The sequence below is a fragment of the Pan paniscus genome, chromosome 10, assembly GCF_029289425.2.
Source record: "Pan paniscus chromosome 10, NHGRI_mPanPan1-v2.0_pri, whole genome shotgun sequence".
Classification (NCBI taxonomy): Eukaryota; Metazoa; Chordata; class Mammalia; order Primates; family Hominidae; genus Pan; species Pan paniscus.
This window is the reverse complement of record NC_073259.2, coordinates 114,127,564-114,146,114: the sequence shown is the minus strand read 5'-3', so window position 1 is coordinate 114,146,114 and position 18,551 is coordinate 114,127,564. Positions and strand designations below refer to the sequence as shown.

Genomic DNA, 18,551 nt, shown 5'->3' with positions numbered 1-18,551 from the left:
GGCTTGCAGACAGCTATCACTGCGAGAGACTATCCAAGTGCTAATGGTGGCTGATGGCCAGGCTGAGTCATGGTGGCCAGAGTAGCCATGCGGGGATGCCAGGGCTGTGTGCTGTGAGCTGGCACTGGCTGCTAATTAACATCCATGGGAGCTGCTGCTTGGACGCGCCCTCTTTTAAGAGCCTCCTCACATTGTTCCTGGTGGGAATTTCTTTTCTTTTAAGAGAGGCAGCATGAGCTTAGATCCTCTGAAGACAGAAGCCGACCCCACTCACTTCTGCTCCTTGTTCCACTCCCTGCCTTCACTTCCTGGCAACTCAGGAGTGAGGCTGTCTTGAGTGAAGCCACAGCAATCAACTCCAAGGCCGGAAAGGAGTTATGGAGTGTACCTTCCTGGATGGAATTGCTGTCTTCCCGAAGAGTTACGCAGAAAGTGCATTTCCTCGTCAGCCACCTGACAGCAATAACTCCCCTTTATGTAGAACTTTACAGCTAAGGCAGCTGTTCACCGATGTCTCAGGCAAGCCAGTTTACCACCCTGTGCCTCAGTTTTCTTATCTGCAAAATAAGGATAATTTTAGAATTCCACTATCTGCAATCTTCCAGATAGGGTTGTTGCGAGAATTTACTACATTAATATATGTAGCACTCACAGAACCGTGCCTGGCATATAGCAATGCTGCTACTGTTACTTTTATTTTTAGAGACAGGGTCTTGCTCTGTCGCATAGACTGGAGTGCAGTGGCACCATCATAGCTCACAGCAGCCTTAAACTCCTGGCCTTAAGCAGTCCCCCTGCCTTAACCTTGAAAAACACTGGGATTGCAGGCATGAGCCACCACACCTGGCCTATTTTAATTCTTTTCTTGTTTAATCTGGCTTTGATTTTCACAGCACCAAGTGATTGGCGGTATTGCAATTCCATTTGCCAACAAAGGAATCTGAGACTCAGAGAGGTTAAATAAAGTAGTCATAGCTAACATTTACTGAAGGCCTACTGTGTGGTAGGTAGGCATGGTGTAAGCACTTCCATGAATCAGTTTATTTGGTTTGGTACCAGCACTTCCAGGTAGGTGACATTATTATCGTCAACCCCACTTTACAGATGAAGAAATGCAGGCTTAGAATGGCTAATGTGCAAGTGCGTATTATACACTGGGGCTCTTGTGAAAATGCAGTTTTAGTGGATCTGGGGCAGGGCCTGAGTGTCTCAGTTTCTGAAATGTTCCGAGGTGATGCTAATGCTGCTGGTCCGTGGGCCAGATTGGAGTGGGGTGGGATTAACTAAAGTGCCTTGGATTAGATGCTGGTAAGAGGCAAGGCTGAGATTTGAACTCAAGTACTCAAACCCTGAATCCTTTCCTTTTCCCATCCTATGATGCAGCTTCTCACTCTGAACATGACTGTATTATAAATGAGTGATAAGATCTCCTGGCTCTTTAATGGGCAGTGGCTTTAATGCTTTTGGTTCCCTGTTTGCCCGGTCTAACAAACGATTGTTAAGTCGGCCAAACCATCAGCCTTACCATAATGGCTGTAATTTATAGCGTCAGCTGGTCCCAGGACTATTCCAGGAGCTTTACATACGTATTCTCTACTCTTCTTACCTATGTGAGGTGGGTTCTAGTCTGAGTTCCATATTGCAGATGAGGAACTTGAGTGACTTGGCAGGTCCCACCCATCACCTAGTAACGACAAAGCCATGACTAGCCCCAGGTTCTCCTGGACCCAAAATGTCTGATCTGTGGAGTGCACCACACTTCCTCTTAAACACTGCAGATGACTGTTAGACCATCACTAATTATTATCATTGCCATCAGCATCCTTTCCTATCAGTTAATGTCAGCAAGGTGACACTTCAGTTTTCACCAGATGAGCTCATTATAAACAGTGTTCTGGAGTTAATCCTTTTATGGTGGTAAAATATATGTAACATCAAACTTACCAGTTTTAGGTACACAGTTCAGTGGCATTAAGTATACTCATATTGTTGTGTAAGCATTTACCATCATCCATCTCTAGAATGTTTTCACCTTCCCCAGCTGAAACGCTGTCCCCACTGAATAGTAACTCCCCTTTCCCCCTCCTCCCAGCCACTGGCAACCTCCATTCTATTTTCCGTCTCTGAATTCGACTACTCTAGGGACCTCATGTACATGGAATCATATATGTCCTTTTGTGTCTGGCTTATTTCACTTAGCATAACATCTTCAGGGTTCATCCGTGTTGTAGTGAGGTTAATCCTTTTGAAATGTGAATGAATAATTACTTCCTCATTTATCTTTCTAACCCCAATTTTCATGCAGTGGGGAACACCTCTGGAAAGGCTTGATAACAATAAAAACTCCAAATATTAAGGACCCGAGCCTTGAGTTCCAGGGCTCCTTTCGAGAATTGAGGCTGAACTGAATAGCACAGGGCAGGGGCAGAAGGTGGTTCTGAATCAGTACGGGGCAGGGGAGCAGTCAAAACAACAAGCAAAAATGACAGCTAGGTAGGTACCTTTCTCCAAAGCTTGCCTGCTAGTGTGTCAGCAAAATTCTGCAGCCCAGTCGCCTCCTTGCTGGAAAGTCATCCTCTCCATTTGCAGCTGATGTTCTGTTGGAGAAACTGTACGGCTTGGGAAGACCCATGCGCTCCTTCATGTACTTGCTGCTGTTCTTTGCAGCCTTTAGCAAAACTTCTTATGCCCTGGAACCTTCAGCTGCTTCACTTTTAGAGCGAGGGGCAGGATTAACATCTGTTAGGGCTCTTTCAGATCAAAGTAATTCTGAGATGTGATTATTTTTGTTTTATGATGTTTAAAATCAGTATTTCTCAAATTTCAGTTTGTCATCCTTTTCATGGATTTTTGCCTTTCCGCAGTATCCTCACTGCTATTTTACTTAATATTTTTGTTGAGTTCAGGTCACTTTTTAAAGTTCCGTCTATTTGAAAAAGAAGCCCTAAATAATTACCTTAAGTGGAAAACCAGTATCACTTACCATGAATAGAAGATAAGCTCAAAACTAAGTATAATGGAAACCAAATAGCATTCTGAAGTTCCAGCTTGATGTTGGTTGCTGCTGCAGGCTAGGCCGGAGGCCTGGTCTCTTTGATAAATGCTAAAGAGATACTGAAGACACACCAGTGCCCAACTGAGACCTTCTTCTTGACTTAATCCAAAGAACTGAAGGTGAATCCAGAAAGGAATGAATTTTTCATTTTATTATTCAAAGTTATTTAATTCCATTATTATTTGGCATCTAAAATTTCTCTATTTCTTCACTGTCAAGAGTCCCTGGCATTGGGATAAACTCTGCTTCTAGTATAATGAAGGTAATTAACTCCCTGGATTTAAAGTTGGGAAGCAAATATATATTGAGCTCCAACTCTGGGCCAATTACTGTTGTAAGGACTTTACATACTTTATGTCATTTAATCTCCACCATGACACAGTAGGGATAGACACTCTTCCTAACGCTATTTTACAGACGAGAAAACTGAAGCTTCAGAGAGGTTTCATAACCAGTGGCCATTTCCCCTCTTATCAATAGTTGATATAAGTTCCATATGGCATTAAATCTTAGAGCCGAAGCCTAAGTTTGAATGGCTCAAGATCTGAGAACGCTCTCTCTCTCTCTCTCTCTCTGTGTGTGTGTGTGTGTTGATTAATACTGCTTTCCCATCGAAGTGCCAAGAACACAGGCTAATCTAGATTTCTATTAATCTTGTGTCAGTGGCAATGACAGTTTTACTGGGAGAGGCTGATAAACATCAGTCTGTGAGGATAGGAGTGGGCCATAACATAAACACACTTCTCCAGAACGGCTACAGAGCAAACGAGGCTGCCCAGACTCGGAGTGAAAACTCCCGGCGTGAGTGTGTGCATGTGCAGCGGGTGCCTCTCACATGCACATGTATTTGGAAGCTCATATGGTGCCCCAGGCACTGCCAGGCAGGAAGAGAATGCATTTTCCTGTGCGTAGCCATTCCATTCCTCTTCTGATTGACAGGGCACACTTCATAAAGCTTCCAACCAACTTCCTGCAAGCAAGTCAGGGGCCTTGATAAGAAAGTGGAATTCAGGGCAATGAAGTGCAATCTGAGCCCGGAGAATGCATTTTCTGAGGCTGGTTGTACACCAGCTGCTTTCAATGACATTCCATTCATTCAGGGATGACTTTTACAAAATAGGCTGCTTCTAGGGGCTGTGACCACCACAGAGCCTTGGTGGTATTCAGGCTGGGCTCTCTCTGGGCATGTGAATCATGCAGCTCATTTCCAAGCCTCAAATGGAAATCAGCTTGGAGAATGATGGAAACCTACAGGGGCTCAGCTTGCAAGGCTGGCTTAGAGTGGAGTGAAATATACAGGTGACCCAAGGGCAGGGTGGCACTGTGGTTTGAAGCTTTAGAGACACGGGGGTTTATATTGCTGCATATTAGTTACTCATCTCCTTAAATGAGTAACCTCAACTCCTTAAACCTCAATTTCCTCATCTGTTAAATGAGTTTTTCAAAAAATGTGTGGTAAAGTGGACATAACATAAAACTGACTATTTTAACCTTTTTTAGGCATGAAATGCATTCACATTGCTGTGTAAACCAGGTTTTTGTTAAGATTAGATTAAATAACTTAAAGTGTTTGGAGCAGTACCTGATAATTGGAAGTTGTTCAAAAAGTGGCAACTAAGTTTATTATTATTATTATTATTTTGCATTATATATTAATTATCTTGTGCTTTTCAAAATATAATCCCTGTACCAGTGACAAGTGTTTCTTGGGTGTGGGCAGGTGCTAAGCAGTGGATGATACAAAGATAAGGGGAGGATGTGGAACCTGCCAACTGCCTCAGGAAACTCAGAGTCTGGTAGGGAAAGCAAATATATATATGTATATGTATGTATATATGTGTATATGTGTATATATGTACATATGTGTACATATACATATATATGTAAAAGCGCTGTCATAAATGATAACACATAAAACACTTCAAGAAACCAAAGGAGAAGAGAATGATTCCAAGGAGTGTGGAGTACAATGAAAACAAGGCTAGATGAAACATTTGCATCAAACTTGAAGGTTATGAAGCACTGTTACACTCATGGTCTCATCTTATTTTTTTTTTTTTGAGATTGAATCTCTCTTTGTCGCCCAGGCTGGAGTGCAGTGGTGTGATTTTGGCTCACTGCAATCTCCGCCTCTCAGGTTCAAGTGATTCTCATGCCTCAGCCTCCCGAGTAGCTGAGATTACAGGCATGCACCACCACGCCTGGCTAATTTTTGTATTTTTAGTAGAGACGGGGTTTTTCCATGTTGGCCAGGCTGGTCTCGAATTCTTGACCTCAAGTGATCCGCCTGGCCAAGGTCTCATCTCGATTGATTTCTTTTTCTTATTATTCTCATGATGATCCTGTGAGCTAGAACAGGGAAGGGATCATGGATTCCCATTTTCTGGTGGGTAAACTGAGGCTCAAGGTCATTAAGTGACAGATAGGAGCAGAGTTGGGACTGAAATATGATGACTCAAAACCCAATGCTGTGAGTCAATTAGTCCATTTCATCTTGAGTCACAAGACAGGCAAAATACAGTTCTGATCAGGGTGTGAGTGGATACAGAGGTGGTATCACCAGTTGTGTAGGTCAGGATTTTTCCGCAGTGTGATATGCACACCACTGCAGATGCAGTATAATTGGGTAGACCACAGAGGGAGAATTCTTAAATTAATAGTTACACACTTTAATGTTCATCAGAAACATCAAGCCAGTGATTTTGTGAATGTTATTTCTCAGAGCAGGTCTAAATTAAAGTTTAAATAGAGCATCCATTTAAAGAGTAATTTCTAAGTAAGTTGCAGAGCTTGTAGTCTGCAGATTTGGTAGAACTTGTGATGGATGCCAAGGACTGCAGCTAGGAAACACTGACCTGCTTGGGCTGAGTGGTCCTTTATGAAGACTCAGGGCTGGAGAGAAAATGGCGATCCAGCCAGCAGACCCACCCAGGTGCCCTTCATCCACTCTGTGTGCTGTGTGGTGTGAACTGATCCAACACAGACATAATCTGGAATGCTAACAAGTCTCCCTGGGTCTTGCTTCTCTTTGTAGATTGCTGACTTTGGGCTTTCCAACCTGTACCAGAAGGATAAGTTCTTACAAACGTTTTGTGGGAGTCCACTCTATGCATCTCCTGAGATTGTCAATGGGAGACCTTACCGAGGGCCAGAGGTGAGCAGCTTGCCCAATGTGTATGGGGCAGGGGAGGGGAGGGAGAAGAGGGAGGAAGGGCAAAAACTGGATTCGAGAAATGCTTAAAAAAACAGAGCCTAAAAAAGCAAGCAAGGAAAACGTTTCCTTATACGATTATAAAAGCAGTTAATGTATACTCCTGGGAGGAAATTTGGGAAACCCAGAAAAGCCTAAAGGAGAAAATAAAGGTACCTGCCATCCCCCTAGAAAAGATAATCACTTAAAACTCTAGTGACTTTTAAACTTTTCCCAATGTAGATGTCTGCATTTCAAAAATAATTGAGATCAAGTTAATAAAAGGCAAGATATACATATGTATGTGACACACATATGTATATCTTGCCCTTTACTATGAAAACTATCTTGTGGCAATTTCCAAATTCATTATTAAAAACATGATTTTAATGACATTTTATCAATGAATATACCAAAATTTATTTAGTGATGTCTAGATGTGAACATTTAGTTTTTTCCCTATTATATCAGAACAGACAAAACAAACAAACAAAAAATTGCCTCACTCTGGGGTAAATATCTTTTTTGTATATATTTTTGGCAGCATGCATAGCTGACTAAGGAAATACATTTTAATGACATCTTCTAATTCATGAGACATACATTTCCCTACATGCTAGCACTTTCAAGGGCCACTGTAAGATATGGGTATGTGGAAATTTTATTTTGAAAATGAGTGAGTTGTGAGTGATGATTCTCTTTTTGAAAGATGGTTCACTTTTCAGAGAACTTCATCCACTCAGTATCCTTTAAATAGCAGCTGCTCAGTGTGTTGAAATGTTTTCTTTCAAATATTTATGTGTTTGAGAGTGTTCGGGGGCAGGGCTGAAGGGTAAAGAGAAGGATGCCAAGACCATCTATTAACTGCAATGAAGAGAAAGTCTTTCTAAAATAAGAATGTGAGGGAGGAGCATAGAACTCAATTTACAAACTTGTAGAAACTCGACACGAAATTTCTCATAGATAACGAATATTTTGGTCTTCGATGACCTGTTTTTGAGGTTCCAGGCTAGCAGTCTGTGATCTGGTCAGCAAACTCCTTTATTTGGCCACCTTAGTTTTCATTAAAAAAATTGAACAAACATGTAATAATTGGGAGATTTCATGTAAAAGTTTGGTTTCTGACTTCTCTTGTAAAACCAAAGAATCGAGCAGTGCTGGGCCCATGTTACTACATAGCAGCAATTAGCTAAGGAGAGGCTGTCTGCCTAAGACAGGTGAATGTACTGTACAGTTTGTCTGCATCCCCAACTCTATGTCATAACCCCAATTCTTTCTTGCTTCGTGTATATCTGTTAAGATTTCAGTTTGTAATTCCTGATTCATTTGAAGAAAGTGCAGGAAGGAATTGATTCCTGGATTAGGAATGAAGAGCCCTGCATCCCAGTTGTACCTCCGTCACTGGGGCAGGGCCTCTGGAGAAACCATTTAGGTTCTTCGTGCCTCAGTATTCTCATCTGTTAAATGGGGCTGAAAATAGTCCTGGCTCTAACTGCTTCACAAAATTGTAGTGAGGATTAAAGAAGATAATCTGTTTAAGAAAGTTCTTTACTAGTTGGGACCACTGGCCTCTGTTCAGAATGGAAAGGTCAGGCTCTGTAGCAGGTCCCAGCTGCATTGCTGTCAGGTGTCAGGCTGCACTAGGAACCTATCTTCCAGGTGCTAAATTCAGTTCCTGGGGGTGTTGGGGGTGGCTGCTCACAGGCTATGATGCTAATGGTTTGGAAGGCATCTTGGGATCTGTTTCCCAGCTCTCCTATATGTGCTGTCTCTCTGCTCCAGGTGGACAGCTGGGCCCTGGGTGTGTTGCTTTACACTCTTGTTTATGGAACAATGCCCTTCGATGGTTTCGATCACAAAAACCTCATTCGGCAAATCAGCAGCGGAGAGTACCGGGAGCCAACACAGCCCTCAGGTGCGTGCCCTGTGGAGGGAGGGTCAGAGGTGGAGGGGAGAGAGATCTGCTTACCCAACTCTTATTTTCTGCTTTTGTTTTAGTATGTCTGTCTGGAGTCACCTGGTTTTCCTCTTTCTTCTTCCCAGAAGTGTCATCCTTGGCAAAACTGGCTTATTAGGCTGCTTTCCCCAAACCTTCCCAAAGGAAATTTTCAGAGCACACCTTGTAGGAGTCCTGTTTGCTTGCTTTGTGGATCTGGGCAAGTCACTTAATCTCTTTGGATTCAGATTCTCCACCATAAATAAAAATGTTGGAAAAGATATTAGATGAGGTCTCTCCCAGTCTGAGTAGACATGGAAACCACTCACCTGAGAATGTAAATACTGTGAGGGTGGCCACTGCTCTGTCTCTCACTACTGTGCCACTGGCATGGGGCATGGCTCATGGGTACTGTCTCATTATTGATTTCTGTGTAACAACTCTACCCCATCTGCCCCTACAAAACAAACTCAGTGGCTTACACAACCATGAAATCATCTCTTTCACCCCTGTGGGTTGGGAAGTGCTCTTATGGCCTTTCTCTCCTACAGTTGTAAGCAGATGGCAGTTGGGGCTGCTGCTGGGGCTGAATGGTGGACCTTCCTCAGTGCTCTCTGAGGTGCCACCCCACAGTGGCAGCTTGGGGTTCTAAGAAGGAGGAATAAAAAGTTGCCGAGCTTTCTTTCTTTTTTAAAAATTTTTCTTGAGAGAGTGTCTCGCTCTGTTGCCCAGGCTGGAGTGCCAGTGCCATGTCCATGCTTGTACCCAGATTGTGTCACATCTGCTGTGTTCTATTGGTCAAGACAACCACGGTCATGAGCTTCATCTCTTGATGGGGAACATCATGCCTGTATAGAGAGTGTGTACAGCTGGCCATCACTGGTCATTTTTGTTAACAAATGAAGTTAACATTGGCACTTCATTTATATACATACTATACACATGCATATATATATATGTATATCTGTATACCTACACATACACAGTTGATTCTCATTCATAGTAGTTATGTTCTACAAAGTTGCTACAAACACTGAATTTGTGAATATTGAACCATTGCTCTTAGGGGAAATAGAGGGTTAGGTTCCTGAGAGCCTCTGCTCACAATATTTTTGTTAACTGATTGATATATAACCTTGTTTTATGTGTGTCTCTGTTTAAAGACACCTTATTTAATCTATATTATTAATTCATTAACATCAAACTCAACAGCCAACAGCACTGTAACTCATGCCTAAACAAAACTGATCTAAGACACTTATCTTCTCCATAAGGCACATCACAGCCTTCTTGATGGAATAAAAATTCCAAAAAATGTGAGAAATACAGCACTAAATAGACTGAGAAAAGGACAATTTGTATAATAGTACGAGAACTGAAATAAGAAGGCAGAGTGTTGCCTTGTTTGACCTCCGCTGTGAATACATATGTGTGTTGGGGTGACTCAAACTTTTTGCTGCTCTGTGCATATGCAAAAATGACTGCAAAAGAGCTGCGAATATTGATTTTGAGGTTACCAATAAATTTTAGCAAGTAGGCAAATTTGCAAATACAGACTCTATGGATAATGAGGCTAGACGGTTGTATGTGTATATATACAGATATGCATTATCTCTCTCTATATATATAATTTTTTTAACAAGCCAGCCTGTTCTTTTTGGAAAAATTCAGAGTGACCTCTAAAGTGGTCTTCTTTGCCTCACCAGCTAACTGATGCCAGTGCGGTTCCTGGCACATTGTAGGCGTTCAAGAAATACTTATTGAATGACTGAGGATGATCATCTTGGTACTTTTCAGGGGTGTTTCTTGCCCCAGTCCCTATTACCAGGCCTTTGCCAGCTTCTCATTCGCTTACATAAGCAGCTGAGGGGAGGTGGCAGCTTCCAAGAATATAATTCACCCCAATTGGGGGAACACAGTTTGAACCTAAAAGTCAGTTTATAAGCTGTGAGAGTCAGTTGGTTCCTGTGGCCTTCTCAGCATCCCTTTAGGGGTTTTCCCTAATTCTCTGGCAGCAGAAATTTGCAGGTAGAATTTCCAGACAGGCTGTGAATGGGAAGCAGATATAGATCACTTCTCTGATCTGATAGCTCAGTAGAAGATGGCTTATGTCAGAGAGGGAAAGAAGGCAAGCTCACTGAGTGTTGGTCTCAGAACCTGGCCAGGACCTTGGGGCGAGGCCAGCTTTGGAGATGGCCACGCTTACTGCCCAGGTGTTCCAGGTAAGTGCCTCTGAGCCACACTCCATGTTCTGTCTCTGGCATGCTTTCCCAGTGACTGCAGGTGCTTTGTGTTTATACAAGCCCACCTTTGGAGGAATAAAGAAAGCCGTGGTTATCTACACCTGTTTTTCCTCTGGTAAAATGATATTCGCCAAAGGAATGGTGGGGCACCTCTCAGGGTCAAGTCTGGATTCTTTCTTGGTTACCTGACCTTCCACATTTTCTAAAGATTCAAGATGATGAAAAGCTTAGTAGTTCTATGACATTTCCTCACTTACAGGGAAAACATGCCATGATGTGATGGCACCCTGGCCTGTGGTTCCAAGTCTTGATTATGCTTTTGATGGATGATCTGAAAGGCTGGGGCTTCCTGCTCCATAATGTGGCTGGACCAGGTCTCCAGATGGATTTTTCCTAGAGGGAGTGTGTGTCTTTCGTCACTCCTGGAGGGTCCCACTATCACAAAGCCAGAAGCTCCCACATAATGCCCAATTCTTTTTGTCCCTTGTCCCTTAGATGCTCGAGGACTCATACGGTGGATGCTGATGGTGAACCCCGATCGCCGGGCCACTATTGAGGACATTGCTAACCACTGGTGGGTGAACTGGGGCTATAAGAGCAGCGTGTGTGACTGTGATGCCCTCCATGACTCTGAGTCCCCACTCCTGGCTCGGATCATTGATTGGCACCACCGTTCCACAGGGCTGCAGGCTGACACTGAAGCCAAAATGAAGGGCCTGGCCAAACCCACGACCTCTGAGGTCATGCTAGAGCGGCAGCGGTCGCTGAAGAAATCCAAGAAAGAGAATGACTTTGCTCAGTCTAGTCAGGATGCAGTGCCTGAAAGCCCATCCAAGCTGAGTTCTAAGAGGCCCAAGGGGATCCTGAAGAAGCGAAGCAACAGCGAGCATCGCTCTCACAGCACTGGCTTCATTGAAGGTGTAGTTGGTCCTGCCTTACCCTCTACTTTCAAGATGGAGCAGGACTTGTGCAGGACTGGCGTGCTCCTCCCAAGCTCACCAGAGGCAGAGGTGCCGGGAAAACTCAGCCCCAAGCAGTCAGCCACGATGCCCAAGAAAGGCATCTTGAAAAAGACCCAGCAGAGAGAATCAGGTTACTACTCTTCCCCAGAGCGCAGTGAGTCTTCGGAACTGTTGGACAGTAATGATGTGATGGGCAGCAGCATCCCCTCCCCCAGCCCCCCGGACCCAGCCAGGGTAACCTCCCACAGCCTCTCCTGCCGGAGGAAGGGCATCTTGAAACACAGCAGCAAATACTCAGCGGGCACCATGGACCCAGCCCTGGTCAGCCCTGAAATGCCCACACTGGAATCCCTGTCAGAGCCTGGTGTCCCTGCCGAGGGCCTCTCCCGGAGCTACAGCCGTCCTTCCAGTGTCATCAGCGATGACAGCGTGCTGTCCAGCGACTCTTTTGACTTGCTGGATTTGCAGGAGAATCGCCCTGCCCGCCAGCGCATCCGCAGCTGCGTCTCTGCAGAAAACTTCCTCCAGATCCAGGACTTTGAGGGGCTCCAGAACCGGCCCCGGCCCCAGTACCTGAAGCGGTACCGGAACCGGCTGGCAGACAGCAGCTTCTCCCTCCTCACAGACATGGATGATGTGACTCAGGTCTACAAGCAAGCGCTGGAGATCTGCAGCAAGCTCAACTAGCATTCCAGGGCGCCAGGGGCGGGCGGGGGTACGAGGGAGGAAGGGGAGCAAGACTTGGGCTCACAGGCTGGTTACCTCTTTGCTGGCTGTGACAACAGACTGAAAAAGGATTGGCACTGTCTCACTTGGCCAAGTTTGCAGCCTTGAGCCAACACCTAAAAGGGAGAGGTGGGCTCTTCTGCCAGTTCTGTCAATTGTCAGTCAGAATTTGGGCCCTGTTTGGCATTTGCTTTATGGCACCTCCTAGAGGACCAGCTGTCCAGGGGAGGTGGTATTGACCGGCACTCAGTGGGTGGAGAGGAAGCATATGTGGAAGGAGCATTTCCTTAGAAGTCATCCAGATGCTTCTGGAGGAGGGGCAGGAGACACTTGGGCTGTTTGCCTTGGGTGAGCCCAAAGAACTTGCCCCTTTTCTCCTTGCATTAGCAAGCTAGGTCTGGCTGCGCGGAGCTGGCAAGTAGATTTCAGCAACTTGAGCTTGAGTTGATGATCAATTAATAGTGGCTGCCAGTTGTGCTGGCGTAAGTGGCCCACATCATGGGGAAGGAGTGCTGTGATTGACTAGTAATGGCTACCACGGGAAAGGGAAGGGGAAGCAGTAGCACTAATGCTATGTAGTTGTCATCTTTGATCTGGCTAGGCCCTGGGAATCGGGTTTAGTCATCCTGTGGGATCTATGTTAACTCTTTCATGCCACTGGTGAGGCATTTGTTAATTTGCTACTCAACTTTGAGGAAAGACAGGGCCTTGGTCAGAGAGAGAATGCTCTGAACTCTGCTAAGGACATAGAGTCAGCCCATGGTGATTTAGCTCCTTGCTGTTCACCTCCTCTTTCCTGATGTCTGCCTTGCTCTACAGCACAACCTCTTGAGGGTGGACAGGGAGAAAGATGATGGTGTCAGAGGTCAAAACTATTATATATGACAGGGCACAAGATGGTCTGTGATCTTTGCACAGATGAATGGAAGTTGATGCACACCAACAAGAGGCAACTTGTCACTTTCTTTCTCAATATTAACTGGAATGCTGCCTCTTGGGTTCTCACCTGCATGGATGCTTTGAGTCGGACGTGATACTGTCCATATTCTCCAGAGGATTACCTGGCTGAACCATTGGCTCTGTTCACCAGTGACAGATGGTTTCCCCATCCACTGAGTGTAGCATCCTCAGAGGTAGGCAAGTTTGCTTCTAGGGAGTTAGCATGTAGATGGGATATTGGGATGAGGAAAGGAAAATCAGGTAGATGGTGCTTTTTTCCCCCAAATCTAAGTGTTCTATGTCATGGTTTTAAACTTTGACATGAACTCCTGGGCTTTGGGGGAAGAGAAAGTTCCATTCATTTAAATGAATAAGGTGTTGAAAGAGTGCAGGGGGTTGGGAGGAAGCATGTAAGAGAGGGAACATTTCCTTAGATGTTACCCAGATGGTTCTGGGGGAGACAGAAAAGAGGTGCGGCAGGACTCTTATCTTAAAAAGTAAACAAAACAAAACAAAACAAAACAAAAAACTAGATATGTAATTTCTGAACACCCAGATCACAATGACAAGATGCCACTCCAACCATGGGACACCTTCATGATACTAGGTTTGTACTTCCTGGTCTCTGGGATGACTTCAGATTCTGCTGGCCAAGGCAAACTGAACTCAGTTCAAGATGGCCACCACTGGTAGACGTGTAGATAGAAAAGAGGACTGGTCTTGGGAACATCTTTGGAAAAACCAACAAACAATAGTTCTAGGGAGATGAGAAAAAAATTCACCTTACAGTGCTAAGAAAGTGCATTAGAATGGAATTGCCCTTTCCTTAAGGAGACAGTTTGGGCTCTCCCCTTGCCACCGGCTCTGGTGTTTTGGTTTATGCATTCCTTCAGGTTGAGCTGAGCAGTGTGTTATGGGAAGCTGCTCAATTTCCTTTCATTCAATTCCACCTCCTTCCTGAACTCTAATAGAGGTTAAAAGGGGAAAAAAAAAAATCTGTAGATAGCAAATTGTGTGTGTGTGGGGGGGGTGGGGGTGTGGGTGCATGGAGGACAACCTGCAACTCTGAGCTCCCTACTTCCTGCCTCATTTCATGCAGTCTTTTCTGAACAGCCTATGCTGCTGCCCTGCTGGCCCCTTGCGCACGGCAGCTGGCCGTGTCCGTAGCTGTCAGTATGACTTAGATCTAGCTCCTACCTACTGGTTGATGTGTTTTTTCCTTTTGCCAAGTGATTGAGTCTGTTTAGTAGTTTCCATCATTCGAGTCTTTAAGTAAAAATGACACTATTGAGGAAAGTCAGTCTACTCCCTTCTTCCTCCCCCCAAACACGTGTTCTCTTTTGTCAGGAAACTCAGCCAGTGGACTGTGGCAGAGAAAGTCCTCCACTCAGAGGCAGAGACTGAGTTAAGTCATAGGTGGCCTTAGGCATCTGCATTGTTTGCAGGGGTTAAGTTTTCCTTCCAGTGAGGGCTGGAGGGATGAATTAGCTGGTACCTGAAGCCCTGCTTAGCTCTGACACTCTGCCAACATCCTCTGATTCTAGGTGTGGTGTTGACTGTCCTTTCAAGGAAAAACTTGCAATAGAGGGAAAAGCCATTAAAGCAGCTCCCTGCTTCATCATTAAGTCCTGTCATCCCTACCAGCCAATCCCAGTCAAAGAAGTTATGCTTTATTCACTTCTGTGGAATTACAAGTGAGAGACACTTTTAGGACCTGATGGACAAAGCAGGAGATTCACTGTCAGCTTTCCTGGTCCTCTCCTTACTTCTGTGGGCCTTGCACCGTCTTAGTTTACACATCTGCCAAAGGGGTAGAATTACACTTCTTTTTACAGGTAAATGTCAAGGCACAATCAGTTTTCAGGAAGTGCTTCAAGACCCCAGGTGAAATGAAAATGCTAAGTACCCTCTGAATGGCCATCCCTGTTACCAGGTGCTGCTTCTTCAGATGATGGGGAGCACTTTTCAGGGTGAAATTCAGGCGAGTTTTGCCCAGGCCTGCTGTCTTGAGTACAAATGTGAATGATCGACTGACTGCTTGTTGCCAAACTGGAAATGTTCTGTAGGGATTTACTGGCATGGTATCATTCCTAGAAGAAAAAAAGAGAGAAACTTGACTGCACATTAAAAAAAAAAAAAAAAATCCACATTGTGACTTTTATTTAATTTCTATTTTTTTTGGTAATAAAAAGTTGACTTTTTTATTTGAATTTGTCTTTTTTATTTATTGGTCTGAAAGGCATTTCAAAGGTATTATAATAATATATTGGTGTAATTTAATTGGTGCAACATGCTTTATGGCTCCTGTCAAAATTGGTTTTCACTCATTTGATTGGTTTGAGCCCAGAACAGCCTACAGGGGAAAAACAAGCTGGATAACCACCCAAAGTGTTTGTATTTTCATTGGAAACTGATTTTTGTTTCATTTTGGTTTTTGTTTCTGTTTTTATTTTTAAATTAAATAAATTGCAATGAACTGAACCAGAGACCTTGCTTCTTTATTTGGTGGTTTTTTCTTAGTCAAGTAAGTGACAGAATCAGTATAAGTAACAGAGACCTACCCAAATGAGCTTAAGCACAAAAGGGAATTTATTCGAAGTTCTCAGAAGAGGAAATGCAGCTTGCAGTGCCGCTGGAATTAAGAATTGGAGTGGTGGATTGAAGAGGACAGTATACCCTCTTTTCTGCTTCTCTTTGCATATCAGCTTTCTTCTCCTTTTATAGCCTGGCTTTCTTCTCCCTGATTGTGGAACCCACCTTGGCTTATCCCGTAGCTTCCAAATTTACATGTTCTCAGTCTTGGTTTCCAAAATAGACTACTCACCAGGTTCCTTAGTTCTGAACTGGAGACGTCATCAAAGGCTAACACTCAGCCACGCTCTTTCTCCACATTTCAGTTTCCTGTGCCTGCCCTTTCCCTAGGCACTCCCCTCTATCCCAAGGGCAGGAAGTTGCTAATCTGATTGGGATTAATCAGAGTCCAAGATCAGTGGGTCACGATTTCCTAATGGGGAAGGCCACTCACGGCTCTGCCTAGAATGACAGTATCTTGAGTCCCATTTTGCCACTGTTTCTTGTGTAAATAGACCCTCCAGAAAGCTCTTGGAAGGAGAGGTGCATCATAGAGCAAGATTGAAGAGTTCCTGGATCCTGGCCATAATATCAAGTGACATCAAACCCTACCCTAGTATCAAACATTAGAGAGTGATGCTGTGCACAGAATAGTAGTGTTTTAGGATCCATGCCAGAAAAGTCTGACTTCCCAAAGAAATTACAACTTGCACCCCTTTTCTAGTTTACTGGAAGAACATCTGATGTAGCATTGTCACATTTAGCAAATACAACTACAGAATGCCTAGTTACATTTCAACTTCACATATACTATGAATAATTTTTCAATATAAGTGTGTTCCAGACAATATTTGGGTCATGCTTATACTAAAAAAAAAAAAAAAAAAAATTCAAATTTAACTGAGCATACTGTATACTATCTGGCAACCTAACCTGATAGGGCTTAGTTGTCCAAATTGACCAGGTGCTGGGTATGGTAGGAGGTTGGGGAATGGGTGCTTATAATTGTGGCTTGCCAAATTAGAACATGTTGGTGCCTCTCAGGTTGGGCTGAGGTTGGAAGAATTCCAAGTTCAGTCTGGACTTGATAATTGCAATTAAGTTGCTACACCTTTTTGGAACTCAGCTTTCTCAGCTGTCTAATGGGTATATTAATTGCTCTCTTATCCAACTCTAACAGGGCTACGAAAAAGAAGGAATGAGAGAAATTCTATGAAGTCACCTTGAGTATAAAACTCAATATGAATGAGAAACAATAGTCCTTTCTTTGCAGGGCAATAGTCACTGACTTAAAATAGGACATTTAAAGGCCTGTGGGCTTTTAATTCTTGCTACAGCCCCTGCCACCACTAGCAAATGGGCAGTAAGTTGCAGTTAGAGGGGCTGTAGGTCATTTGTGGAGTACATTTACTTAGAAGTGTGGCCCTTGGAAAATACATAATTCTGTATCCAGGCAGAAAGAATAGCCTGTGCATGGCCTAGAGGCTGGACCAAATGTGACATAGTAAGGGTAGTGAAAAAATAGGGGTGACGGTAGTGGCAGCAGTTGACATGTTGACAACTGTTGCGGGGTTAATGGGCAGTGGTCACTTTAAGGAGGAAAGTTGAGAGAACTAACATGTATTTAACTTCTACGTAATGCCCACTCCATCTTTATTCAGTAGCAAATGGCAGAAATCCACTCAGACCATATTAAGTAATGATTAATTTACTGCTTCATGGAACCGAGAAGCCCAAGTGTGTGTCTCACGCACAGTTGGATCCAGGAGTTCAAGGGATCTCATTGGCCTCTTTTTCACTCACTCTACCTGGATGAGGCTTTTTTCTTAGGCAGGCCCTCTCCACATGGCAGCAAGACAGCTCCTGGCCAAAGCAGGGTTATGACGTTATTTTAGAGTGTGATCCTCGAACCAGAGAGGTTCTTAATGTCCTAGCATTTAGGGAACAAGGAAGGACTGTGATTGGCTTTGTTTGGGTCATGTGTCTCCTTCTGGCCCATCACAGAGTCTGGGTGGAGAAGTGCTCTGATCGGCCAGCCTGGATCATGTACGCACCTTGTGGTATATTTAAATGACACGGAATCACACAGAATGTGGGAGGACAGCTCCCCAAAGGAAGGAATGCAGAGCCAACGATGTTAGTTACACTTTTTGGGCTTCAATTTCCTCACCCATATAATAGCATTAAATAATCGCTAATTTTCAGAGTTATTGTGAAGATTAAATGAAATAAAATTCCTAACGTGGTGCCTGGCACATAGTGGATTTTTAATTTATACAGATAATCTCAGGGAAGACAACAGTAGTAATACATTAGAAAGAAGATATATTTGTTAGAAAGATTTTAGATGTAAAATCAGCTATAATATCAGAAAATTCAGCTGAAATTGGCTTAAACACTACAAGGGCTTTATCAGCTCATACACTTGGAATTCTAGAGGTTGGGGAGTTTCCCAGTTACTTGGGTCTAGTGAAAGAAGTTACATACACACCCCCCACAATTACATATAGTAAGTTCTATGGAAGAAATGGATATGGTGCAGAGATAGAGAAGTAAGGGTGGGAGCTACCTCCTGCAGAAAGAGTATTCAGGGAAGGCATCTCTGAAGAGGTGACTTTTGGGCAGAGATCTGAAGATGAAGACTAGTCATATGTAAAGTGAGCATTCTGGGCAGAAAGAACAGTATCTGCAAAGGCCCTGGGGTCTTCACATTAGAGCTTTACAGGATTAGTTTCTGCTTCCATTGGCATAGGACAGCCATGATCCAGGGAACGTGATGTTTTGTTAAACATGTGTGGCCATGTTCTAACATGGACTGAATGTGATCATTTGTGACTTTGTGTACAGATGGCTGCTTCCTTCAACAGGTGGTCCCCAGACAAATATACATGGCGAGATGTGCAGTTTTAAATGAGAATTGTTTCAGCTG

At 43.9% G+C, this 18,551-nt stretch overlaps 1 protein-coding gene across 1 annotated transcript in view; it reads left to right on the top strand.

Moving 5' to 3' along the window:
• The window catches only part of NUAK1 (NUAK family kinase 1), a 75,740-nt gene extending 60,208 nt beyond the window's left edge, over positions 1-15,532 (top strand). Inside the window, exons 5-7 of the mRNA XM_003832551.6 lie at positions 6,090-6,209; positions 8,028-8,160; positions 10,920-15,532. Coding sequence (XP_003832599.1) covers positions 6,090-6,209; positions 8,028-8,160; positions 10,920-12,073 — 1,407 coding nt within the window. The 3' untranslated portion in view covers positions 12,074-15,532. The remainder of the gene's footprint in view (positions 1-6,089; positions 6,210-8,027; positions 8,161-10,919) is intronic.
• Positions 15,533-18,551: the final 3,019 nt, after the last annotated feature.